The 27,500-nt window shown below is 38.8% G+C and overlaps 2 protein-coding genes across 3 annotated transcripts in view; both read left to right on the top strand.

Annotated features, from left to right (window-relative positions):
• Nucleotides 1-27,500, top strand: part of LOC137652281 (rifampicin phosphotransferase-like) — a 455,498-nt gene that overhangs the window by 304,383 nt on the left and 123,615 nt on the right. The gene's annotated exons all lie outside the window — the stretch shown is intronic.
• Nucleotides 1,613-24,054, top strand: LOC137652279 (ADP-ribosylation factor-like protein 2-binding protein). Of its 2 annotated transcripts, none has more exons than XM_068385572.1 (5): nucleotides 1,613-1,699; nucleotides 5,906-6,054; nucleotides 8,470-8,576; nucleotides 19,208-19,387; nucleotides 20,526-24,054. In XM_068385572.1, the coding sequence occupies exons 2-5, from the start codon at nucleotides 5,940-5,942 to the stop codon at nucleotides 20,583-20,585; spliced, it is 462 nt and encodes a 153-aa protein (XP_068241673.1). In that variant the 5' UTR covers nucleotides 1,613-1,699; nucleotides 5,906-5,939; the 3' UTR covers nucleotides 20,586-24,054. The 2 variants fall into 2 exon arrangements, with proteins under 2 accessions (XP_068241673.1, XP_068241674.1); XM_068385573.1 differs by having other exon boundaries at nucleotides 1,620-1,706.

The raw sequence follows: 27,500 nt of genomic DNA, 5'->3' as shown, positions 1-27,500 counted from the left end.
ATTTCCCTGTTGGAACCCTTGGGCTTATAGCATCCTGCTTTCCTAACTGGGGTTGTAGCTTAGCAAGTAATGATAATAATGATAATAATAATTTATAATAATAACATTAATAATAATAATAATAAAATAACAACAACAACAATAATAATAATAATAATAATAATAATAATAATAATAATAATAATAATAATAATAATAATAATAATAATAATAATAATAATCAAGACAAGCTTTCAGGAAGATGGTTAAGAAATTTGTGTTCATGAAATCCTTGGATATTAAAGCGTATATTTAACAATTAACGTCCAGTACGCACTATGTTTTTTTTTTTTTTTAAATACTTAAATAGATGTATACGCAAACAAATGCTGTATGTTTTGCATAACAGCGCTTATTTTGCATTTTACAAACATTTCCTGCTATTTTTCTTTGAATTAACATCGGAAAATTGCACAAAAATCGTTTTAAAATGTTCTTTGTTTTACTTTGCTTGTATCAACTATTTTCAGGCAGTGCATACAATAAAAATGCAGTTATTCTTGCTCAGATAAACATATTCATTATGAATTATGTATATTATACGTATGGCATGCAATGCGAGGGATATTCGCGTTTCTTTTATTTTGACTACCTTTAAACACCACCCCCTTTTTTTTTACTGTTTATCAGTTCACTTACATTCATTCATATATAGTAATATTAAAATTAATCCAATTCGTTCTCTTGGTTGAGGGTACACGCAGGCACACTAGTCTCTCTTCATTGTTTATATGACATTATTTTAACTTTGCTTACTGATCTTACATTGATATCTATTACTCCTTATAGCTTATAGAGTTTATTTCCATATTTCCTTTCCTCACTGGGCTATTTTCCCTGTTGGAGCACTCGGCCTTATAGCATCCAGCTTTTCCATACTAAGGTTGTAGCTTAGCAAATAATAATAATAATAATAATAATAATAATAATAATAATAATAATAATAATAATAATAATAATAATAATCATTACTCGTTCTAGCTTATAGAGTTTATTTCCATATTTCCTTTCCTCACTGGACTATTTTCCCTGTTGGAGCCCTTGAGCTTATAGTATCCTGCTTTTCCATACTAGGGTTGTAGCTTAGCAAATAATAATAATAATAATAATAATAATAATAATAATAATAATAATAATAATATAACTTTTCTCATCTCATATTGTTATTCATTGCTCGTCCTAGCTTATATAGTTAATTTCCATATTTCCCTTCCCCACTGAGCTATTTTCCCTGTTTGAGCCCTCGGGCTTATAGCATCTTGCCTTTTCATACTAAGGTTGTAGCTTAGCAAATAATAATAATTATAATAATTCAGGTTCAGGATCGAGACTAGCCTTCCCAAACAGCATTTTAAAGAAGAGATGTAAACATTAGAAATACTTATCTAAATACTTATTTAGTAAAATAATTAAAATTAAAGTAATAATAAATATCTACTATAATTATGCTATATTTATTATACCAAATAGTCTAATAGATCAACACAAAGAACAATTAAGCGATAAATTATTCAAATGAATACAATATAACATCTAAAATTATACTTTATATAACCCGTATATAACGATACAAATAATTTCTTCTGAACAGCTGTTTTACGACGAGAATCTAAAAGTGTCGAGGCGAACATCACCTAATTATTTCACTTATTTCCATAGAGTAATAAGTTAGTTTTAAACAATATTTTAATATCAAATTGCATTATTGTATAGTTATGCATACCTATACGGGAATGCACACCTAGCCATGCATAACTCGCCAGGATGATAAATTTTACTGATATTTAATAGCAATAATTTCTTTACATATATATTTCACATATATTGATTGAGTAATTTGTTGGTTTTAAACAATATTTTCATATCAAATTGCATTATTTTATGGCTATGCATACCTATATAGGAATGCATACCTATGCGGGAATGCACACCTAGCCATGCATAACTCGCCAGGGTGATAAATTTTACTGATATTTAATCACCTAATTATTTCACATAGTTTACATATTTTAATAGAGTAATTAGTTGGTTGTAAACAATATTTTGATATAAAATTGCATTCTTGAATAGCTATGCATACCTATGGGAATGCACACCTTACCATGCATAACTCGCCAGGACGATAAATTTTACTGATATTAAAAAGCAATAATTTCTTTACATGTATATATATATATATATATATATATATATATATATATATATATATATATATATATATATATATATATATATATATATATATATATATATATATATGAAATATGTTTCCCATCAATAAAACCATTTCCCCTTTTTTTTTTTTTTTTTTGTAAATTCTAATCGAGTAATTGGTTGGTTTTAAACAACATTTCCATATCAAATTGCATTATTTTATAGCTATGCACACCTATACGGGAATGCACACCTAGCCATGCATAACTCGCCAGTATGATAAATTTTACTGATATTTAAAAGCAATAATTTCTTTATATATAAATGAACTATATCTGTTTCCCATTGGTTATTTTGGGGTTCTATGTATGATAGCAGCCACCTCTATGTATCATTATGGATAACTTAGAATACGGTAGTGTAAGGGGGGTTGCAGGGTGGTGTTAGCCCCCCCCCCACCCGTTAGGTAAGGACACGGGCGGGTTGTAGGTTAGGTTAGGTGAAACGTTTAGGTTAGTTCATGTCCAATTTTTATGAACGCGTGAGGAACTGGCCGCTGATATACAAAGGTTCCTTATTTTGTTTTATACAATTTAACCATCATTATTGGTTCATTAGCTTATATGGGTAGGCTATCCAGTATAGTTTAGTATAGTTTGTAGAACGGCGGACGCATCCGTTAGCTTGTTCAACTAGAGGTATTTGGGTTAGGCGATCGTAGGGACTTTAGCCCCCCCCACCCAAATAAAGACATTTCCTCAGCAAGGTTAGGTGAGGTTGACGTAGGTTAAGACATATCTCTTGAAGCCTTTGTATGTCAGCAACCAGTTCCTCCCTTGTGGATTAAAAATTGACATCAACTACTGTAATCTCAACTTTCCACCCTAACCTAACCTACAAGCTGTGTCCGTACCTACTTACGCCCCCTGCGAACCCCCTACAATACCGTATTCTTAGATTGCTATCATCATACGTACAGGTGGCCGCTATCATACATACACCCCATTATAGCTGTCAGGGAAATATTTCCTAATGGTTTGACTCTGCATTTCCTGAGGTGATCCTTTCCCTCTGATCTAAAAACCTAAAGGGGCTTTTACACAATCAAACGGTTCGTCAAACCTGGTTGGCCAACTAGCTTGTCAAACAATATGAAGAGGCGTCGACAGTCAAACCAAGCGTACATCAAACCTCAGGCCTTGGCTCATTGTGACTCACGCTGTTCGTGAAGAAAATTCAGGCCTCTCGTCTAGGAGGGTTTGATTGCCATTGGGTTAATGGACACACTAAGGAAAAAGATCAAAATGGATGAAGGACTGGCTGTTAAAAAGAGATCAATTTTCACATCAACTTGTTTGATGACTTGAAATTAGGGCCAGATGACTGGCATAATTATTTGAGGATGAACGAAGAAACTTATATAGATCTACTGACGTGTTTGATGTTTGACACTTGTTCTAAGATGCAAACGGTTTGTGGATGAATGAAGCCCTACCCACAAAAGTCAGGCTCAATCAGGCTTTCTTCAAACTGTCGGACCAACGTGTTTGACAACTAAATATTGTACCCATTCACACATTCAAACATCACTTCAAAAACGTGCTTGTCAATCCGAGTTTGACAGTGTGAAGTCTACTTAATATCAGTACTGTAGCTCAATTGTGAGGCTAGTTTGTGCCTATGTTTTACCTTCCAATTCTCTTTCCAACTTGTCAAATTTCAAAACTATTTTGTTCCTAAACCCAATACAAATCTTTAACCCTTAATGGAAATATGACTTTAGTGAAGCTAGAAACTGTCGTTAAGCTTTACAATAAGGTAAACATAGTTTCTTGTCAGGTGGTGGGTAAGCCCTATCCAACCATTATGTAGTTCTACCATCACTTTGATTTTGATTGGAGTGATGCTCTGACACACTCTCCTCGCATCCTGCTTTGGTTTAATTTATGATTTTCTTCTACTGTATATCTTTTCAGATTTTCTGTTGATGATATCTGCTCCATGGGCAGACATGCAGCTTTGCTCTGGTGAGCCCAGCCAAAGATGTGGCTGGTATATGATTAATACGACACTGTCATCAATTGTATAACTTCTGCAAGGGGCATGACTGCTCGCAGGCTTCCTCCTGTTCCAAGTGCATGGAGTGTCGCCCTGTATGATGGATTAATTTACTAAGAGGAAGAAGTTGAAGAGCGATTCATTGGCATCGGACTTGGCAATGCCCAAGCTGATGCTGAAAAGACTCTTAAGATCCTTCATCCCTCATTTGGGTGCCAAATCTTCTATATTCTCTTCTTCCTCGGAGGCAAAGTATGCTGGAGGAAAGAAGGGAGTTCTGCCTCCTGCCTTGAGGGAGTTCTTTGTGTGAGACAGGAGTATTCCCTTCCACTAGAAAAAATACCCCACAACCTCTTTTTCAAAGCGTTCCCGCCTTTGTGACTGCTATTGACGACTCTTGCAAGGACCTGGCACCTGGTTTGCTGTGGTCTGCCTTCCTTGGGATTGATGGTGCCCCTTTGGCAAAGAAACTCTTTGAGGTTCTAGCAGCTTCTAGAAGCAGAAGTTGTTTTTTTCTGCTGTTTCCTCTTTTGTTGTTCCATCTGCAGAGGAAAGCTGTGTTGTGAGTCTATGATGTGCCTTTTCCTGCAGTGGAGACAGGAGTAACTTCCTTCACCCGGCGCAGAGTTTTCCAAGAAATCCTTGACTTTAGTGAAGGAGGAGTGCCTGCACTTGCTTTCCCCCCTCCTCTTCTTCAGTTCTTGCACCTTGCTTTTTCCCTGCTGACCATTCAGAGGACCTGGCTACCAAGGAAGAAGAAGAAAGGGTAACCGAGGCACAAGACGCCCAATCAGTAGGACTGTCTTGACATAACTGCTGTTTCAGCATTAATTTGCTAGTCTTAAGGCCTAGGAAGTCACTCTGCTCAAGCTGCTCCTACAAGATCCTACCTTCAGCCCTCTTGCATGCAGAAATTTGATTTACCGGAAGTGGTACCACCACCTCTTGCAATATATCTAGCAACAGCAGCGCTGATGACAGGCACCACTGTGGACAAGCAGGGTCAAATACTAGAGCACCTTGTTCTCGGTGTCTGAAGTTTACAGCCATGGAAGCTTCCTCCATGGCCACCCTGTAAGCTACAAGTTGGAGCAACCACTGGTCTGGAGCGGCAGGGAACAGTACTACGCCTTGTCACAGGATTTAGCTAATCCAGAGACAAAGAAGAGCACTGACTTCATTCTCTCAGGAGCAAAGGTGGTAATGTATCTAGCAAATAAGTTGGCGAACCAGTGGGCAAACTGGAATCTAAAGAGGATAGATACTTTTGCAACAGGTGGGACAAGATACAGCTCTCTCCCTCTGTAGGACGAGAGAATACTATCGATAAGTAGAGAAAGGAGAGTCACGACTCCCTTATCCACAGAGGAATGACAATATATAACTTGTTGAAAGTTTCAGCAGCCATTACAGTTTCACTGAAAACAGGTTTGAAGGGAAAAATACAAATTACTTTAAACATTAGCATTTTGTGGTATGAAAACATATTTTTAAGTACTGTATAAAATATTTGTAAAATAAAAAGACAAACTACGTACAATTCTGTAATTGCTTTTCAAAACTGCTTGCTTGGGGTCACTTAAGGTTGGATGTCTTGTGTGATCTAGTTTAAGTAATCATATTGATTTTACATAATACCTTTCATGTTTTACAGGAAAGATTGCAAAGTGCTATTGTTTGCTCATTCTATGATGGCAATGGCTGGTATTGGCGAGGAAAAAGAGGAAATTTTGTTTTCTGACGATTCCGAAGCTACGCGACACTTTGATTGCTTAGTTGGTGATATTGAAGATATTATCTTAAGTGAGTATCTATAGTTAATTATTCATGAAAGTGTATTTAGTACAATACGATGAATTACAAAATCTTTATACTGTACAGTAGTTGAAAATATTCTAGTACAGTACTGTACACTTATCTGTATACTGGTATTCTATACTAAATTCTGCCTAGTTTTTTTATGCAACCAAAATTCTACCTTATGGTTTAACATTGCGGGCTCTGATTGTGTATCAAGTTTAATAATTATCTTCTGTTCTTCATCCTCTATATATTTCCTTTTTCTGGAAAAGCTGCCACTGTACTTATTTTCTCCATTACTTGGTACGGCATTGCGTTTATAACGAAGAATGCTGATTAACGTAATTTTATTAATGAAATGTATTATTGAAGTACTTACCAGGTAGCTATTATGGTTTGACAAACGAAGCTACCGGCTTTCCGACCTTTAACGAAAAACAACCACTACCACCCTTCCCCATCGCGCTCTCCCCTGAGATGCCCAAAAGTTGGCACAACTGGGTGAGCTCAATTAGATAACTACAAGGTATCCATTTCAATGATAAATATTACCATTAGGATTACGTTTATTTAAATAAATCTTACCTGGTAGTCATCAAGCAGACTAACGCACTTTACTGGATGTGGGTATGTGATGGAGAGAGATAAAAAAAATAACTATTTTTAAAACTAAATCATACTCCAACTTGATAAATCTCATCTCATATCATCATCATCATCTCCTCCAAAGCCCATTGAAACAAGGAGCCTCAGTTAGATTTCACCAGTCGTCTATCTTGAGCCTTTAAATCAATATTCCTCCATTCATCATCTCCTACTTCATGCTTCAAAGTCCTCAGACATGTAGGCCTGCTTCTTCCAACTCTTTTAGTGCCTTGTGGAGTCGTTATTAGTATTCCATGTTTGCCTTTAATGCCGAGTCAGTTTTTAATGGTTTACCTTCTATAAAGCTAAAAACTTTATCTTTAGTATTTATCACAAATCTTTACCTAATCACAAAGCAGTTATCACAGAAATATGAGAGAAAACTATATAACTTATCTCTCATATTTCTATGCCAACCATACAAAAAATAACTTGGGTAACCTATGTACTACTGTTGACCTAGATGCTAAATATCTTGTGCAGTAAACAAGATTTAATTACATGTTTTATGAAATAGAATTGGTACTTTACTAAGCGGTACATACACCTTTAATCACCAAGTCACGGGCTAAACACTGGTGCTTGGTCCAGAAACGGTAGCCAATAAGAGGATCAGGTACCCGAGTTGACCTATTCTACTACAGGTATCCAAAATTTTAGTTGCATTTGGCTACCTGTAATACAGAAAAGAAGACATCAATATAGAAGGATCTTATGAGCCGTAATATATCTTCTAAATCTATTTGATCAATGTCTTTCTAACGCTTCAAAAGCCAGAGGGTCTATTATTGCTCTTGGCACTATCAATGAGAGGTAAAGACGTTTAGGAAAAAGGCGTATGATCGCTCCAAACTGGGTTTTGCTAGACACCCACTCTACAACACAATTGAACTGACCCAAATTCATAATGGACCCTAACATACGAAACAAAATCAGAGTCTCTGCATACCTGAGAATGCTCTAACCAGAGCTGAACTAAACTGTTCCATTGATTTACCACACAATTAGTAAACAACAACTTCTCTCAGTTCAGATCCAAAGACCAGAATTCATAATGGACCCCAACATAGGAAACAAAATCAGAAAGTTTCTGCATACCTGAGAACACTAACCAGAGCTGAACCAAACTTCCATTTATTCACCAAATAATTAGTAAACAACCACTCCTCTCAGTCCTGATCCAAAGACCCAAATTCAGAATGGACCCCAACATATGAAACAAAATCAGAGTTTCTATATATCTGAGAATACTCTACCCAGAGCTGAACTAGACTGTTCCATTGATTCACCAAACAATTAGTAAACAATCACTCCTCTCAGTCCTGATCCAAAGATAGAATTCAAAATGGACCCTAACGTATGAAACAAAATTGGAGAGTTTTTGCATACCCGAGAACACTCGGTAAACAATAAGTAAACAACCACATCTCTCTGTCCTGATCCAAAGCTCAAAAGTGAACTGTTTTTGGCAGGAGTTTACGTGAAGCTACTTGCCCACATGCACCACCTGTCAAACTACCTTGTTAATGAATCCAACAGCTATTCCCGCCTGCTGAAAATATATCCTATTTTAAAGGACTCACGTTTATGTAGCTAGTATGTCTTAAATATATTTACTGTACTGTATTGGTGACAATAACCAGTTTATAATAATTACTGAATTGTTTATATTTTTTCAAAAATTCTCATACTAGATATACTAATTTTATCAATGATTAGGTGCTTCACTTTGTTCATTACATTTTATAGTGAATTATTGCATTGCTTTTCCAGGTGATGAATTTGTCAATCTTCGAGAGAATTTTATGAAAAAACACTGCTATGTGTTTAGTGATGAAGAAGAGAATAAGTTGGAATACATGGATATATATAAACAATATGTAACTATTAAACACTTTCTTGAGTTTTGTATATGATGAGAAAATGAATTATATAAATGTATATAAATAAACTATAGAGATAAAATGAATGAAAGCTGATTTATTCAGTGTTCATACAGAGTAAAAACTTCTCAATTTCCTTTTCATATGCTAACTGGCCTTCGTTATAGCTTAGTTTTTAGTAATATAGATTCTTGTGGTACAGCAGTTAATAAATTTTATGAAGTAAATGAACCGCACAGTGCTCTGAGTTATGCATTTTTTTTTTGCGACTTGGGTCCAGCACCAGCGGAGATTACCGAGACTGAGTTTTCATTTGTCAATACTCTTGCATTTATTCGCGAGTGCACAAATTTGGAGAGGCTACTGTGGCTCCTGTGATAGTTGGTTCGACGGTCATTGATTGGTATTTTCAGTGCCCTTCAAGGATCAAAGCCCTTACTTTAGTTGCGATTGTCGGAACTTATTTGCGTGGCCTTAGGCAGAGTGAATTTTCAGATCCCCGGGCCTGAGAATTCACTGCGGTCTGACCAGTCAAGCAAGATCCTGCCTCTCGTATTCTCTTGAGAGGAGATTCTACGTGCCTGAGGGTGTGGGCCCATCTCCTCTTCCCATTGTTCTCATAGTGTCTCTATGTTGATGCAGTTTTACCTGTGGAGAGACTCTAGAATGAAAGTACAGTCTTCTTGGTTCTTAATTCCGTGGCCATGGAATTCTCTTCCTTGGCCAACCTCCTGGCAGTTTTCTAGATCAAACAGTGGTTCAGTGCAGTTGGCTACTTTGCCATAACAGTACTGTACTTGTATTCAGGATTTGTCAAATCCTGAGATGTTGACGAAGTACAGGAAGTTGGTCCTGTTGAGTGTGAAGGCGATGAATTACCATGTACCCTTACCTACGATGCATTTACCTCCAGACACTTCGAAGGCAGCTGTGGCGAGATGCGGGTCTCCATCACACCTTTGAGATTGGCTTTGGAATATGTTCCAGGTGCTTCCACAGCCTGATTAGTACCTCCAGAAGCTTCTTCCTCTTAGAAAGATGCAGACAGTGCTCCACCCTTTACAGCCCAACTTGTCCAGTTTAGAAAGGAGGAAAGAAACGCTGAAGTTGGCTGTCCCCTCCTCCAGCTGGCTGGCAGGAAGTAGTACAAGTCCTGAGGGATGAATATTATCTACCCTTTATAGATCTTTGTCCTCCCCTCACTCACAATCCAATGGCGTTTCAGAGTTACTCTTATGAAATCACAATAAACTCTGTTCTTAGCAGCAAAGGTGAAAGGGATGGAGCAGAAGGCAGCACTCAAAGTCGTTCAAGAGGGTTCTCCAGGTTTCTGGAGTTGACTGGGAACTGGAGACCAGTCTTCAACCTCTCTCAATGGAACAAGTTTCTTTATCAAACTCTGTTCAGCATGGCTATGGCAAGTTCCATGCATTCTGCCAGGTGAGAGGAAGACTTAATATTCTTAGTGGACCTGCAAGACAAGTACTTTTAAATAACTGTTTGTCTGCCCTACCAAAATTACTTCTGTTTATCTTTGAGGGAGTAGTCTGCCAGTTGAATGCCCTGTGCTTCAGACTGTCTATGGTTCCCTAAGTGCTTTCGTATAACAAACAGGTAAACTATGAACCCTTTTGAATGTGGCGGCCTTTACTATGATTATTCATTTTTAAATATTTAACTTAGCCGGTGAATATATAATAGCTGCTGCTCAGCGGCTCGACAGAAAACACACTCAAAAACTCGCGAGCGATCGCTATGAAGGTTGCGGGTGTGCCCACCAGCGCCAACTATCGGCCAGATACCACTCCTGCATGTAAACAAACCCTTCAATTCTTCTCTGTCGACCTTGACGACAAGACGTATCAATACTCGCTGTATAACCTGGAGTTTTCTCAACATATTTGGTGAAGTACTTCATTTTGGTTTGAGCTTTCGCAGTGCAGGTGTTTTTCCTCAACTTAAACTCTTGAACTCTTTATTGGACAGATTTAATTTTTGATGACTTGGATTGTTTTTTTGGACTTTCTTTGACTAATTCAAAATGGCTGACCCTTCACAAGTACCTAGATTTCGTAAGTGTAATGCTAGGGACTGTAATAGGCGTCTTCCAAAGGCATCTCTCGACCCACATACTGTGTTCCAATTGTCGGGGTAAAACCTGTCAATTGGGAGATCGGTGTGAGGAATGCGTGGGCCTTTCGGAATTCGATTGGCTCGAATACGATAAGTATGCACGTAGGCTAGAGAGAGATAGGGTAAGGAGGAGTTCCTCTAGGTCAGTAGATTTTTCCTCTCCACATGCCCCTGAACCTAATCCTTCCCCTATAGTGGTTGTACCTAACCCCCCTTCTGGCACTCAGGAACCATCTATGCAAGACATGTTACGTGCTATTCATGCCTTGGGGGAAAGAGTTGAAGCGTTAGCAACTGATCGTAATCAACTCATGGCTGACGTTAAAGAGCTTAAGTGTCAGAGTGCCACAGCGGAAAATAGTGGGAAAGTGATTAGTGCGCAAAGTGTTGTGAACAGTGTTGCGACCGAGGGTTCGTCTGTTCGTGCCTGTCGTTCACCTAGTCCGAGACCTCTTGCAAGCTCCCAAGCCCAGGGGAGAAGTAATGTCGTACGACTTATGGGTTCGAGAGGCCTTGATCAGCGAACAGACGTTCCCTCTATGGTATCAGGCGTATCTCATCAAGATTGCCCCTACCATAAGACGAGAGAGCCCATTTCTCCTCGTCTTCCGAAGGCTTTTCGCATAAGAAACCGTCGAGCAAGGTTTCTAGGCCTAAGCGAAAGTCGGTCCCTTCAGGACAGGTCTAGCGTCCTGGATGTAGTCATTGGGACAGTTCTGACCCGTTGCTGTCATCGGATGACTGCTCGCCGCCTAAGCAGCAACGTTACACAGGCTCAGAAAGTCTTGGTGTAGGCAAGGTTGTGCCGTCTCAGACGTTAACCCCGTCGTTTACCGCACCCATTCCCGTGGACCCTAAATGGGTTATACTGCAAGACATGCAGACTAAGCTCGCCTCCCGTATGGAAGACTATTCTGCCGATAAGGTTCACGTTGAGCCTAGCCGTTTATCTCATCGAGATCCTGGCCTTCAGCCGCCCAAACGAACCTTTGTGCGTCCTGTTGACGTTGGCGTAGCTAAGTCACGTCAGTCACGATATGTAGAGCCTCACTCGATGCGGTCTCGTGTTGATTTTCAGCCGCATTTGGACGTTAGGCCACTTACTAATGCTCCTGTTGACGTTCAGGACGTTCGCCAACCATCGGAGTTGACTTGTTTTGACGCTGAGCGTCAACCACCGCAGTCTAGAGTTGTTTTGACTGCTCAGACTAGGCAGTCAAAACAGTCTCGAGTGGACGTCGAGCGTCCTCACGCACCTGTTGTTGTTGACAGTTCACAGACTGTTAAGCAGTTACATGACGTTGCGTCCTGGTCCGCTACTAATGCACCAGTGCGTGTAGACGCTGCGTGTCAAGCATTGCCAACCCCTTTGCTTGTTTCTCAGCAGTTGTCAGATGAGGATCCTTCAGATGAGGACGTTGCTGACCCTCAGCATGATGATCATCCTTCGGATGTAGACGAACCCAGAACAGTTCCTCCATCAATGGACTTTAAGAAAGTCATGTTAATTTTTAAGGAGTTGTTTCCCGATCACTTCGTCGCTGTTGCTCCTCGTTCGCCGCCGTCTGAGTTTGTTCTAGGCGTACCTGCTAACATGCCAGCCTTTACAAAACTTGTGCTCTCTCGCTCTTCCAAGAGAGCTTTACGGCTTTTAGGCGACTGGTTGGAAACCAAGAGGAGTTTGGGGAAGACGGCCTTTGCCTTCCCTCCGTCTAAACTCTCGTCTAGATAGAGCGTCTGGTATGCCACGGGAGAAGTTCTCAGCTTGGGAGTCCCTGCCTCTGCCCAGGGCGACTTCTCAAGCCTTGTAGACTCTCCCCGCCGCCTAGCCATGAGACGCTCGAAGATTAGTTGGTCCTCCTCGGACCTTGACCATCTGCTGAAAGGTTTTTACAGAGCCTTTGAAGTTTTCAACTTCCTTGACTGGTGTTTGGGAGCCTTAAGTAGGAAAATCTCATCGGCTGATAGAGATGTCTCCTTACTGATTATGTCCTGTATGGATAAAGCCATCCGCGATGGTTCCAATGAGCTCTCCTCCTCTTTTACGTCGGGAGTCCTAAAGAAGCGAGAGTCCCTTTGCTCTTTTCTGTCGGCAGGAGTTACTCCCTGTCAGAGATCTGAACTGCTCTTTGCTCCCTTATCAAAGTTTTTGTTCCCGCAACAATTGGTTAAGGACATAGCTTCTTCACTCGTGCAGAAGGACACCCATGACTTGGTTGCGTCCTCTGCTCGCAAAGGGACTCCTTCGACATCCTTTTCTGCAAGACCTAGGATAGACACTCCGGCGTCCAGATTTATTCCGCCCTTTCGTGGCAGAGCTCCCAGCAGGGGAAGTACTCGTGCCGAGGGAAAGAGAGGAAAGAAGAGAGGAGCCAAGTCCTCACGTGGCAGAGTCTGACTGCCCGCAGCCTCAGACAGCAGTAGGAGCCAGACTGAAGAACTTCTGGCAAGCCTGGGAGAAGAGGGGCGCAGACCAACAACCTATGAGGTTGCTCAGAGAGGGGTACAAAATTCCATTTGTACGCAAACCTCCTCTAGCGACTTCCCCTATCGACCTCTCTCCCAGGTACCGAGAGGAGTCAAAGAGACAAGCCCTGAACCTAGAAGTGTCTCTTTTGCTAGAGAAGGGAGCGGTGGTGAAAGTCTCGGACCTTCAATCACCGGGGTTTTACAACCGTCTCTTCCTAGTACCGAAGAAGGCAGGAGGTTGGAGACCGGTGCTAGACGTCAGTGCACTCAACGTCTTTGTTGCGAAGACAAAGTTCACCATGGAGACCACGAAATCAGTCTTAGCAGCGGTCAGAAAGGGAGACTGGATGGTCTCTCTCGACCTAAGAGACACATACTTCCACATCCCCATACACCCAGATTCCCAACCTTTTCTGAGGTTTGTTTTCAACAATGGGGTATACCAGTTTCGGGCCCTGTGCTTTGGCCTAAGTCCTGCTCCTCTCGTGTTTACGAGGCTTATGAGGAATGTAGCAAAATTCCTCCATTTATCGGGAATCCGAGCCTCCCTGTACTTGGACGACTGGCTTCTCAGAGCCTCGTCCAGTCATCGCTGTCTGCAGGATCTTCATTGGACATTGGATCTGACCAAGGAATTGGGACTTTTGGTCAACCTAGAAAAGTCCCAGCTGATTCCACCCCAAACTATACTGTATTTAGGGATGGAGATTCGCAGTCCAGTTTTTCGGGCTTTTCCGTCTGCCCCCCGAATAGAGCAAGCCCTGCTCAAAGTCCAACTGATGTTGAAGAGAGAACGATGCTCAGTCAGGAATTGGATGAGTTTGTCTCGCTAGGAAGGCTCCACCTTCGACCTCTCCAGTTCCATCTAGCTTTTCACTGGAAAAAGGACAAGACGTTAGAGACGGTCTCAATCCCGATCTCCGAACCAGTAAAGGCATGCCTGAATTGGTGGAACGACAATATCAGTCTGAGAGAGGGCCTTTCCCTAGCAGTTCAGAACCCAAACCACGTACTATTCTCAGACGCGTCGGATTTGGGTTGGGGTGCGACCCTGGACGGTCGGGAATGCTCAGGTCTGTGGACCTCAAGTCAGAGGAGCATGCACATCAACGGCAAGGAGCTTTTGGCAGTCCACCTGGCCTTGATGAACTTCGAGAGTCTCCTTCGAAACAAAGTGGTAGAGATCAACTCCGACAATACCACAGCCTTGGCATACATTTCCAAGCAAGGAGGCACCCACTCCCTGACGCTGTACGAGATCGCAAGGGACCTGCTCATTTGGTCAAGAGATCGAGGCATCTCCCTGTTAATGAGGTTTATCCAGGGCGACTTGAACGTCTTAGCAGACTGCCTCAGTCGGAGGGGTCCGGTAATTCCTACGGAATGGACCCTCCACAAGGACGTGTGCAAGAGTCTTTGGGCGACTTGGGGTCAACCCACCATAGACCTCTTTGCAACCTCGATGACCAAGAGACTTCCAATCTATTGCTCTCCAGTCCCAGACCCAGCAGCAATACACATAGACGCATTTCTTCTAGATTGGTCTCATCTGGACCTATATGCATTCCCACCATTCAAGATTGTCAACAAGGTACTGCAGAAGTTCGCCTCTCACGAAGGGACAAGGTTGACGTTAGTTGCTCCCCTCTGGCCCGCGAGAGAATGGTTCACTGAGGTACTTCGATGGCTGGTAGACTTTCCAAGGAGTCTTCCTCTAAGAGTAGATCTGTTACGTCAGCCCCACGTAAAGAATGTACACCAAAGTCTCCCCGCTCTTCGTCTGACTGCCTTCAGACTATCGAAAGACTCTCTAGAGCTCGAGGCTTTTCGAAGGAGGCAGCCAGTGCGATTGCAAGAGCGAGGAGAGCTTCTACCATTAGAGTATACCAGTCGAAGTGGGAAGTCTTCCGAGACTGGTGCAAGTCAGCATCTGTATCCTCGTCCAGTACCTCTGTAGCCCAAATCGCTGATTTTCTCTTACACCTGAGAAAAGTTCGCTCCCTTTCAGCTACCACGATCAAGGGCTACAGGAGCATGTTGGCTTCGGTCTTTCGGCATAGAGGCTTAGATCTTTCCAACAATAAAGATCTACAAGATCTCCTTAAGTCTTTTGAAACCTCTAAGGAACGTCGTTTGGCTACTCCTGGATGGAACTTAGACGTGGTCCTAAGGTTCCTCATGTCAGACAGGTTTGAGCCATTACATTCAGCCTCCCTGAAGGATCTCACTCTTAAGACTCTTTTCCTGGTGTGCTTGGCCTCGGCTAAAAGAGTCAGTGAACTTCATGCCTTCAGTAAGAACATCGGCTTTTCTACAGAAAAAGCCACTTGTTCTCTTCAACTTGGTTTCCTGGCCAAAAATGAACTGCCTTCTCGTCCTTGGCCTAAATCTTTTGATATTCCTTGCTTATCAGAGATCGTAGGCAACGAACTGGAAAGAGTGTTATGTCCCGTTAGAGCTCTTAAGTTCTATTTAGCTCGTACTAAGCCATTACGAGGTAAATCTGAAGCGTTATGGTGTTCGGTTAAGAAACCATCCTTACCTATGTCAAAGAATGCTTTGTCATATTTTATCAGATTTTTAATACGAGAAGCTCATTCCCACTTGAATGAGGAAGACCAATCTTTGCTTAAGGTTAAGACGCACGAAATTAGAGCTATAGCAACCTCCGTGGCCTTCAAGCAAAACAGATCTCTGCAAAGTATCATGGACGCGACTTTTTGGAGAAGCAAGTCAGTGTTCGCGTCATTTTACTTGAAAGATGTCCAGACTCTTTACGAGGACTGCTACACACTGGGTCCATTCGTTGCAGCGAGTGCAGTAGTGGGTGAGGGTTCTACCACTACACTTCCCTAATTCCAATATCCTTTTTAATCTGTCTCTTGAAATGTTTTTAATATTGTTTTTTATGGGTTGTACGGAAGGTTAAGAAGCCTTTCGCATCCTGCTTGATTTGGCAGGTGGTCAAAGTCATTTCTTGAGAGCGCCCAGATTAGGGGTTTGATGAGGTCCTGTTAGTATGGGTTGCAACCCTTCATACTTCAGCTCCTGGGAGTCTTTCAGCATCCTAAGAGGATCGCTGGGCTTCGTGAGGAAGACAGACTTACAAGGCAGAGTAATCGTCTAAGTCAACTTCCTTACCAGGTACCTATATATTTTGGTTTTGTTATATTGATAACTGTCAAAAACTCTTAGCATATACGCTGTAAACTTAATTAACTCTGGTCTCTACCCACCGCCTTGGGTGTGAATCAGCTATTATATATTCACCGGCTAAGTTAAATATTTAAAAATGATATTTTAATTATAAAATAAATTTTTGAATATACTTACCCGGTGAATATATAAATTAAAGGCCCTCCCTTCCTCCCCAATAGAGACGCAGCGGGACGAGAAGAATTGAAGGGTTTGTTTACATGCAGGAGTGGTATCTGGCCGATAGTTGGCGCTGGTGGGCACACCCGCAACCTTCATAGCGATCGCTCGCGAGTTTTTGAGTGTGTTTTCTGTCGAGCCGCTGAGCAGCAGCTATTATATATTCACCGGGTAAGTATATTAAAAAATTTATTTTATAATTAAAATATCATTTTTATAAAATTTGACATTTAGATATGCTTTTCCTTGTTCGTCTCAGGGAAAGTATGTTTCAAGTTGAAAAAAATGGAACTGAGTTTTTAGTTAATGGGAAAATTCACAGAAGACTAGGCTAGTTGATTATTGCTGACAATATGATATACTAAATACTCGCTTACCAGACAAGTTTTGTTAGTGATGAGCCTTAAAAGTTTTCAACTTATTTACCTTCCTTTGTTATTCTCAGAAGGCCAGCAAGTCTTCGCTTGTAGGCGGCAAGTCTGACTTACCTACCTGGTTGCTTACCCTAACCAGCCTTCCATAGTCAGGTCTAGTGGTCATAGTCTCATAGCATTTCATTCAATAAGGGCTCTGAGTGTTCACCTTGGAGTATCAAGATCCTCTCGTAGAGCCTCAAATTCTTTAATTACTTTAGATCCTTCTGATGCTAAACCCTTGCATTCCTTCATTCCTAGGTGCTCTTTTAGACATTTAAGTTGCAAGGCAGAGGACCGAGTTGGTAGTTTGGATCCTTATATCTCTTCTCTCGATAAAGTAAGTGCTCTTAAGTAACTTTGTTTTTATTTGTGGGGATGAAATTTCATATCATAGGATTCTCTTATACTGTTTAATATGCTGATTATGTAACATCTAAAGGTAGTAGGTTCTTGACAATGAGTTTCTTTTGCTTGCAAGTTCTGCTAGTAGCTTATCGCTGGTTTACATTACTTGCAGTATGTAAATATTACCACTCATGCTTTATTACTATTATGAGTCTTATTATGAAAGAGTCAAAAAGATTATACAGTAGAGTGTTATTTGCATTCAGTGAAGGCATATATTTAAGAATAAAGTTTAATACACAAAATAATACAGTGCATCACTATTACACTTGAGATACCATTGCACAGGCAATGCCTTTCAACCTTGAACCTCAACATATGCGCAGCACTATGGGTCTGAGATATGTCTTGTAAAATCTTATAGCTATAACTCTTTAGGATGTTGATTATAAGGTTCTATTCTCTTAGGTAGAATTAAAAAATAAGCCATTTTTATGGTATAAATAGTTCAGCGTAAGGTTGCGTAACACATTTTATTTTTGTAATTAATATTTAAGAATGACCAACATAGACAATGCCTAGTAATTTATGAATAGGAATAACTTTGGTGGGAAAGGTTTTTCTTCTTTTATGGATTTAGATCAATCCCAGGTGGTAACTTGATGCTTATTATCAGAGAACCTTCATAAATCATTTGTAGCTGTCTTGATATAAATGCTGTAAACCTGATAGTACTACCAATTCTTTATCAAAAATGAAGAATCTACACTTGATCTCCATGATTGAAGATTGATTCCAAGATATAAAAATTCCAAACTCCTTTGGTTCCTTGCCTATCCAGCCATTTGAGTCTTTGGCCTTCCATCCATCTTTTTCTCCTCCATGTTCAAAAAGTCACTGGTTTTATGGGAAGAGTTTAGAGAACTGCTGTTGTTTATGATAAGTTTCATAGAATCACTTGAAATATTGAAAATATTTTACTGGGGATCTCTAAGTAAGAAGGCACTGGATGCAGGGATGGAATGTCCTATGATACTAAAAAGAGAATATACAGTATATGATTCACTAACCCTTTTTAGAGGTAAGAATCTGCATTCTCTGTAGATGAATTACATAGATGAAATGATAAAATTTGGCTATACAGTAGTGTTCTCAATTTCATTGCGTCTTCATAACCCAAGGAACCGTTTCACTTTGTGTTTCAACATTCTTTAAACTGACCATGTTTGCTAAGGTTTTTGGTAGCATAGGAATCTCTGCCTAGCAATCTGTTAGACGGGAGTTTTAGACCCGCTTAAGCTCGATAGTTTCTAGTATTGTCTGCAACCTCACCATCCTTGTGAGCTAAGGATGGTGGGTTTGGGGGAGCCTATAGGTCTACATGCTGAGTCATCAGCAGCCATTACCTGGCCATCCCTGGTCATAGCTTGGGTGGATTTGGGGGCTGTGGGACTAATCATATACATTATGGTCAGTCTCTAGGGAATTTTGTTGTCTCTAGAGTATTGTCCTATCTCTCTTCCCTCTGCTATTCATAAGTGACCTTTAAACTGTCCCTTTTTCAGAATTTTGAAGTTGGATAGAAGTGTGTCAGATTCACATGGTGGTAGTGAACTATTTTAGTTATGATTAGATTATTTTGTTCACTATTCTGAAGAGGTGGTATTAGCATAACAATTCATTTTGTATTAGGAACATTCTGAATCTTTTGTACGGGTTTAATTTTTCATGCATTACCTTTCATTTACTGTTAGCTGCTTACTGATAGTTAATTTAGTAGTTGACTGCAAAGCCAGATATATTTTTTTATTTTTAATATAGTATTACTTTGGCATACTGTATAGACATACAAAATTTGCCTTTTATGTGAAATTCATATTGAAATTTCAGACTTCCCTAATTGAGGGTCACATTGAAACGGAATTATCGGCACGTGACAGCACTTTCAGCATGCAAGCTTTCCTGCAAGAATTAAGCCAGTGCGGATCTCTTGACGGAGAAGTTTTTGATCTCCTCTTAACGTTTACCGACTTCTTAGCTTTCAAGACAGCCATGCTGGAAACGAAACAGGTAAAGATTTATTATGTGTAGAACTGAAAAAATGTCATTCATTAGATGCCCTTGTTCGGTCTCTTGTATGGCTAATTTCAGAAGGAATGGGTCAGCTTCCAAAGTGTATTTTTACAGAAGGTCTTCAACTTACAATCTGTAACTTACAAACTTAATTGGTTCCAAAAAAGGGATTTTGACGAAGGAAAAATCTATTTCTGGGCGAGGAACCTGAGTCGCCCAGTGAAATGCTCCTTATAGCACCATTTCTTATGCATAAATACTGCTAAATATTCCAGAGAAAAAAGTTGCATGGAATGCCAGGAATAAACACAGCTCGCTCACTCTAATTGAGTGTCGGTTTAGTAACTGGGGCATGTTAGAACCACGACTAGAGGTCCCTCACCAGTTAGTCCTCTCCTTCTTCAATATCCCCCGGAACTACGAGGTGCCGTTCTACATCCGACTACTGCCCTGTACTACGACTACCCTCCCCCCACACCTACCCTTCCCCACGCTCCCTCCCTTATTCCTTCCTAGCACCAGCGAGGTTCAGACGTGTTGTTTTCATAGCTCTGTGTTGTTTAGTGTTTTTGAAGATGTTTGTTTGTAAGTCTAGGGTATGCCTAACCTGAACCCCATTTCCAGCTACAAAAGTCAACAAATATGGTTTCACATGAAATAGATATCAGGTTATCATGAATGTTATTTTGCTTATTGTATTGTATGACATAATATTGTTTTATTACAGTATTATTTCTTTATTTCATCTTCGTCATTTTCAGTTGGATTTGTGATTGTATCTCTGGATGTTTGTAAATTGACAAACTTTTGCATTTTATTTGATTGATTAATTGATTTGAGGTTTTCTGGCATCCTGACATCTAAGGTCATTGATGCCAATATAATTTATTATAAATAAAGAATAAAATAATATTCAATTAAGATCAGAAAAGCAAAGATGTCGTTTTAAAAGTTAAATAGTTTTTTCAGAAGACCTGCTTCTGAAGTAAAGTTAAGTACTGTATTTTGTTTGATAAAACTATGAGTGTGTATTCCTAATCAATAGAGCATCTCTGAATTGTTATACTAGTCAAATAAAACGCAGATACCTAATTTATATCTATAGATTTTTAGAGCTTTTTTTTCTTTATTTCAGAGTGAAGAAAGCGGTTCCGCTAGACTAGAAGACTTGCTTCAGGTCACCAGACTTGGTTAGAAGCAAAAGAATAATTGTGCGATTAAGGGATTTTAGGGATTGTGTTCCACATTATAACAATTCACTATGCATTATTGTTCACCTATGCATATGCACGGCACTGTGGCTGGTAAGAATTTTAAATACAGGAGTGGACCAATAAATCCTGTTAGTATATTTTAGAAATCCATATGATAATGTGTGTTAGCACTTTCATTTGTAAGCTTATTGTAGTGTTTTGTATGTACTTTTCTAAGTGCCTCCTTTAAGTATATCTCATAGAAGAGAATTAGTATATATCTCGGAAGGAATACACTAAAGGTAGAAAGTCCATTTTTTGTTACCCGTTATTGCAGTTTTATTTTCTATGTACAACACTGCGCCGATGTCTCACAGGATGTAGATACAGGAGAATCGGTTCCCAGCCCCTCGTCCCGTCCCTTTTAGTCGCCTCTTCCGACACGCAGGGATAACGTTGGCGCTATTCTAATTATTTTTATGCCCCTGCGGCTACCCCCCAAAATTGGGGGAAGTGCCTTGTATGTAAAACTGCGCAATTAGTTAGTTCTGTGACATGGCATTTTTAATGCTAGTTAATCCAAACAACATAGTAGATTGCAAGCATTATGTGCCAAACTGAATCTGTTATTACAAGTGAAAACATTCCATTATAACTTGAGATCTAATTGACGTCTTGCTGTGTGCCACCATACAGTGTGTACATTATATATACCCACACACAACTAGGTCACTTTTGATACATTTTTTATTACATTATATAACCCTTTTACCCCCAAAGGACGTACTGGTACGTTTCACAAAACTCGTCCCTTTACCCCCATGGACGTACCGGTACATCCTTGCAAAATAATGCTATAAATTTTTTTTTTTTTTTCATATTTTTGATAATTTTTTTTTAAAAATTCAGGCATTTTCCAAGAGAATGAGACCAACCTGACCTCTCTATGACAAAAATTAACTGTTAGAGCAATTTAAAGAAAATATGGTGCAAAATGTGCTGGGGAAAAAATAACCCCTTGGGGGTTAAGGGTTGGAAATTTCCAAAGAGCCTGGGGGTAAAAGGGATAATACAGTACTAGCTTTGTTGTACACAGCAGTGCAGGGATCAAGAACCAAAGTACAAATCATGTAAACACAGATCTCTTAATTCATTAAGATTTTATACAATATTCTTAGGAATAGAGGTGAAACAGCATTCAAGGCTTTAGATGTTTGCTTCTGGTAACACTAAATGAAAGTTAGAATCTTAGGATATTTGTGGTAGGATATCATAAAACTAGTATTCTATGATATTTGCAGGAGTAAATCTAGTTACTGAAGTTAGAACTTTCCTGTACATGTTTTATTTTATGAATTTTTATAATGGTAGTTTTTCCAGTTGAGCTGGTTTAAGTTGATATCTTACATATGTGAGTGTATTGCAAGTAAAGTTTTGTACTGTAGATGGCATTCAGCCGAGTTTTTGGAATTTGGAAAATGTGCTAGTTTGTTTATGCATAGCTGAAAAATTGTTTAACCAAATTGTGAAAAACTGCACAGTTAAAAGTTACTTTTGAAAAATGTACTTAACTAAAATTCAGTTTTAGGATGCATTCTAGTCAACAGAGGACCTCGTATATGAACCCAAGAAGTTGTTTAATTTGTTCCTACACAAAAAAAGTCGTCGTCTTCTTTCCCACCGCTATCCCTACATTAAGGGATAGCATCAGGCATGGTTTATAATTTGGCAGAGTTTGTTATGATCACATGCCCTTGCAGTCATCAACCACAGATAATTAGCAGTGGGCCTAACATAATAGTCCAGCAGTTTTCATAGTTATTGGCAGTGGACCTTTTGCTAAAAAGCAAGACTGCAAGGGAGCAGGTGTCCTTTTAAATACTTTCTACAATATGCAGGAAATATTTACACCCCTGCCACAGGACTATACACAAACTATTGTCATTTAATATGAGTATGACTTCAGCAAAACTGAAACAATCATTAAAATCCAACAAGGTTGTTATTAATATCGGCAAAAGACAGGGAAGCCCCGCCCACCTGTAAGTAAGCAAGACTAGCACTTCTGATGAAAAAAAGATATTAGGGAGACCTATCAACAGGAGTCCCGTGAGACTTATACTCAGTGGATTGAATCGGTCAGCTGGAATGGCAGGAAATACTGTACAAGCAACACCAAAGATTGGCTGTTTTATCTTTTTTGTTTTTCATTTATCAATTTTTAAGGAAAGCTTCCATCTTTCATCATTATGATGTGGGCACTATACAATACTGTATTGATTCTAGAATGCCTAGTGCATGAGTACTGTTGGTAGGGATGAAGGGCGTCGCCCTTCTTCCCTCTTTTCCTGGACACTCCAATGATCTCTTCTTTTGCGAAAGAGAGAGACATTGTGAGGTACGATAACAGACCCAGAGGAGGACCCTTCTTCCCTCTTTTCCTGGACACCCCAATGATCTCTTGTTTTGCGAAAGAGAGACATTGTGCAGTACGATAACAGACCCAGAGGAGGAAGGTGTCTTGGTACGGGAGCTTGCACTCCTGCTATTGGTGCTCGACCTTACACCGGACTGTGTATACTCACTGTCGGCTAGATTAATGAGTGCCGCCCCATGCTGGAACCAATTACTGGTCTCCTCACTTTTATAAGTGACAAGATATTCCCTCATGTAAGCATGATTGGGAATACAATCCTTTGTCTCCTAGTGATCGATTTCGTAATTGGTCAACTCAGGGTCATTCTTCTCTCAAGTCCAATGTCACTTATGTGTGATATCAGTTGCACTTTAAATTATGACGATATTTTTAATCCTGATTATATTATTTAAAATAAGCACAAAGGCTTGTCTAGCAATTCACAAATGCCATTGATTTTCCAGGCAAGCTTCCACAGATCAGAATGCCTTTGTGCAAAAAGATAAAAAAGAAGTATAAATTAGGCTACATGGAAATAACTAGAAATAACAAGGATGAATTAATATTATCACTTCAACCGATACTTAAGATTGTTATTATTCATATGTGTCAATACTGTACTGATGAAGTTTTGCTTTAGCCATTTTAGCTTGTGCATTGCCTTTCCAAAAAATTCTGAAAATTGTTTCATATACTGGCTTGGATCATTGTCACTGCCCTTGCCGCTTTCACGTGTGGTTTGCCGAATGCATGTTATTAAAAGAGGATTGATGTGGTTCAGTTAACTTCTGTGAGTATGATGGTAGTTTCTGTTAAAATTACTTTATCCTCTCTTCCAGGTATGGCACAGTTTTTACTTTGTCAGTTTTATCTTAGATAGATAGCAGTTTGCAATTCTGTGAGAATTATAAACTGTTTTTTTAAAGGAGTGATAAATTATTGAAATTGGCTATAGAATAATCATTTTAGTGGAGTCATTTAAACGTATTTGGAGTTAAATATTGATTCCGATAATTTTTGAGTAGGCAGATTGTAGAATGATAGTTTTATGTGGTGGCCAGCCAACTGGAAAGTTTCCTAAGTGCACTGTTTGATTTAATAAATTGCTTTTAATGGGGATAAAGTTAATGAATATATTGTAATTTCTTTAAGGTTGATTTCACATGATGAAACATACAACATGACATCTTTTACTTTAAAGTGACAAGGTTCAGAATTATTAAAGGGGTGGTTAGTTTACTTTTATATTTTCATAATATTGTAGTGCAAAATGAGTCATTTTTTATACTGCATGGTTTTATATATACAATTAAGTTATTTTTGTATATTTTTATGTGTAACTTATGGTAATTAGCAAGTTGAACTAATTTTAGTTGTATATTTAAGATTGTTTTCCACTTGCTTTCCTTCATTGTTCAGTTAGCTGTAGAAATAAGAAAGGAAGGGTTAATAAATTCCTTTTTAAGGTTTAGCAGCAAATTTACATTGATATTGGGTCCCTATTACCTGGCACCTTATGATTACAGTACTTGAAATCATGAGTTAAAAGATATCTGAATTGGATTAGTTTGCTGAGTAAATAAATAAACCTATAATTCTGAGATCTAACTTCTCTAGGGATTCCATAATTTATTGTTTAAGAAATAATGACTCGCTTTCGTATCTTTCTGGTTTCCCCAAAAAATTTTGCATTTTTATATACTAACCATAAGTTTATGAAAGGGACTGTTGAAATACTGGAGCTATATTCCAGGGGAAATGATAAGGACCTGATAATGTGGTTCTCTAAATAAATGCTGTTACTAGAGCAACTGGAATCATTTTGATGTAGGGAATCTTAATGCTTTCTACCGAACTGCCAAATAATAGTTCTTTACACAGTAGCTCCATATGTTAGCTTGCATTATAGCTTGAGGAAATTTGGTTTTAAAAGAATGACATTTAATGGGTTCTTGAAGGGGTAGAAATCAAAAGGACACTTATTCTTTGCTTTGAAAACTTGCTGTTGAGAACTGTAGCATGTAACTTTAGGCCTTTGTTTCTTGGGGATTTTTTGAAATAGTTGCAGGGTTTGAAAGCAGATAAAAGAAGTTAGGTAATTAAATAATGTATCTGTTCCTTAATAACATTTGATTCATCTCAAAATAAATTTATTCTTTTAGGCTTTTAGTGTTCTGTTATCCCTTCTCAAATGACAGAAAATTTGATCAATTAGACTTTGTCGTGTCACTTCATGTCAATCTGTCTTAGCTATTTTAATTATCAAATCCCTAGATATGACTTTAATTCATTTGTACAGTATGTTAATATTCAAGTTAGATGACTGGTAATACACTACATTTTTGTAGTACATTTAGTTTTAAATGAAATTTCTTGTTGGAAGATACATGTGAATGGCTACAGTAGACATTGGAAGGTAATAGACTGCCCATTGCAATGTCTACATTGATGTATTCTGTAATGATTGATAACAAAGTTTTATGGTATGCATTCTATGAAGTGCACTTCACGTCCTTTGGGAATTAGAAGACTCTTTAGCTGTGATAAGCAGCTCTTCTAGGAGGACACTCCAAAACAAACCATTGTTCTCTAGTCTTGTGTAGTGCCATAGATTCTGCACCATGGCCTTCCACTGTCTTGGATTAGAGTTCACTTGCTCTAGGGTACATTCGGCCATGCTGTTTTGTCTAATTTATCTTTCTCCTTTTTTTTAATTTTTGTAGTTTATATATGAAAGATCTAGTTGAATGTTGTTACTCTTCTTGAAATATTTCATTTTGATTGTATTACTTCTATTGTGTTGTATTCATTTACTTGTTTCCTTTCTGTACTGGGCTACTTTCCCCTATTGGAGCATCTTGCTTTTCTAACTAGGGTTGTAGCTTAGCTTTTAATAATAATAATAATGATATGTTTTTGTAGCCAAGACTTATCATGTTTTAAGTCTCCCTCGTTAACTGCATTTTTTCCAGGTAATGATTCCTATGTGTTTGTTGCCCCAAGTTGAAATAAAAAAGAATATTAAATATTTTGTGTTGCATGAAATCAAAACTTGATTTGAGTACAGTACTTTCAAAATAAAAGTTGTGAGAAGTGAGTTTGATTATTTCTTTTCAAGATTCTTTAATACTTATTAATATGATAGTGCATATGAGGTCCTTAATGATATATATGTGAACTTTATAACTACAGTAGAGTTAATTAGTTAGAAAAACATTAAGCAATTGTAATGGAAAGCTGAAGATATTTCCTATACAAAACATAAATATATACCCGGTAGGTATTGTCAGAATAAAAATTGAGCAATTGCAGAACAAAAGCGGACAATACATTTTCATCTTTATGTAACTAAATTTACGCTTACGTTTTTTATATAGAAATGGTCATATTTCTACATATTTTCATATACCATGTGAAAATGCGAAGAATGGCCATTTATATGGTACTGTATATGAAATACTGTATGACCGTTGCAATCAGATATTTGCAAACGCTTCAAAACGTGTAGGAAAAAATTATCTATGCAGTTGTAAAATTCTCTTGGAAAAGATGGTCTAAACGGGTTTTACAGTATCTCTCCTCTGCCATTTTGTGTAATAAATAAGCAACGAATAACTCTAAAAAATAAAGATTGCCATGGAAGGCTGACTAAATTTTCTACATAATCCATAAATGAAAGTATAGGTTTTGTCAGAAAGAAATTGAGTAATAAAGCAAAGATGGACAATACATTTATATCTTTATGTTAAAAGTTGATGATCAATTTCATGAAGCAAGACCGGTGGTGATAGAAAACGAACCAGTAATTAGCTGAAGCAAATCTGGAAAACAGAACCCATGTAATTTATAGCACAAAGAAGCATTCTTATTCAGCTTCAGAGGATGATCAGCAAAAGATTGGGTCTTATCTGACGCTCTATAGAAGGAGTGCTGTTTAGTTTCTGAAATATTTCAGCATTGGGGTGGGGCAAAGCCGAGACAACTTTAGTTGTGTCTATGTTGTGTACAGAAGCATTTTTATTCAACTTCAGAGGATGGTCAGCAAAAGATTGGGTCTTATCCGACGCTCTATAGAAAGAGTGCTGTGTGGAGTTTCTGAAATACAGGGTGTCTCAAAAAAAATGAACTCACTCTTAGAATTATGAGAAAACCTTTATTTATGGACATAGAGCGAAATGAAATAGCATCGAATACATGAGACAAATGTTCAAATTGATGACTATTATAAATGTACTCAGTCTTTTTTTGTGTTGCAGATATCCTGAATTACTGAAGCTATGGCAGGAAATCAACTTAGTTTCGAAGAAAGAAAGTTTGTCCTGAAGGGGCCCCATTGAATACCCTGCGCGTTCCCCAGACCTAACACCCATGGACTTTTTTTTATGGGGATACTTAAAAGACAACATTTATGCCAACAAACCAAGGACAATTGATGCATTGAAATTGGAAATTGAAAGACAATGTCGTGATATTCCTAATGACATGTTTCGCGACATTTGCG

This window comes from Palaemon carinicauda, chromosome 13 (assembly GCF_036898095.1).
Source record: "Palaemon carinicauda isolate YSFRI2023 chromosome 13, ASM3689809v2, whole genome shotgun sequence".
NCBI lineage: Eukaryota > Metazoa > Arthropoda > Malacostraca > Decapoda > Palaemonidae > Palaemon > Palaemon carinicauda.
Note: the sequence above shows the minus strand (reverse complement) of the source record. Positions and strands in the feature narration are given on the sequence as shown.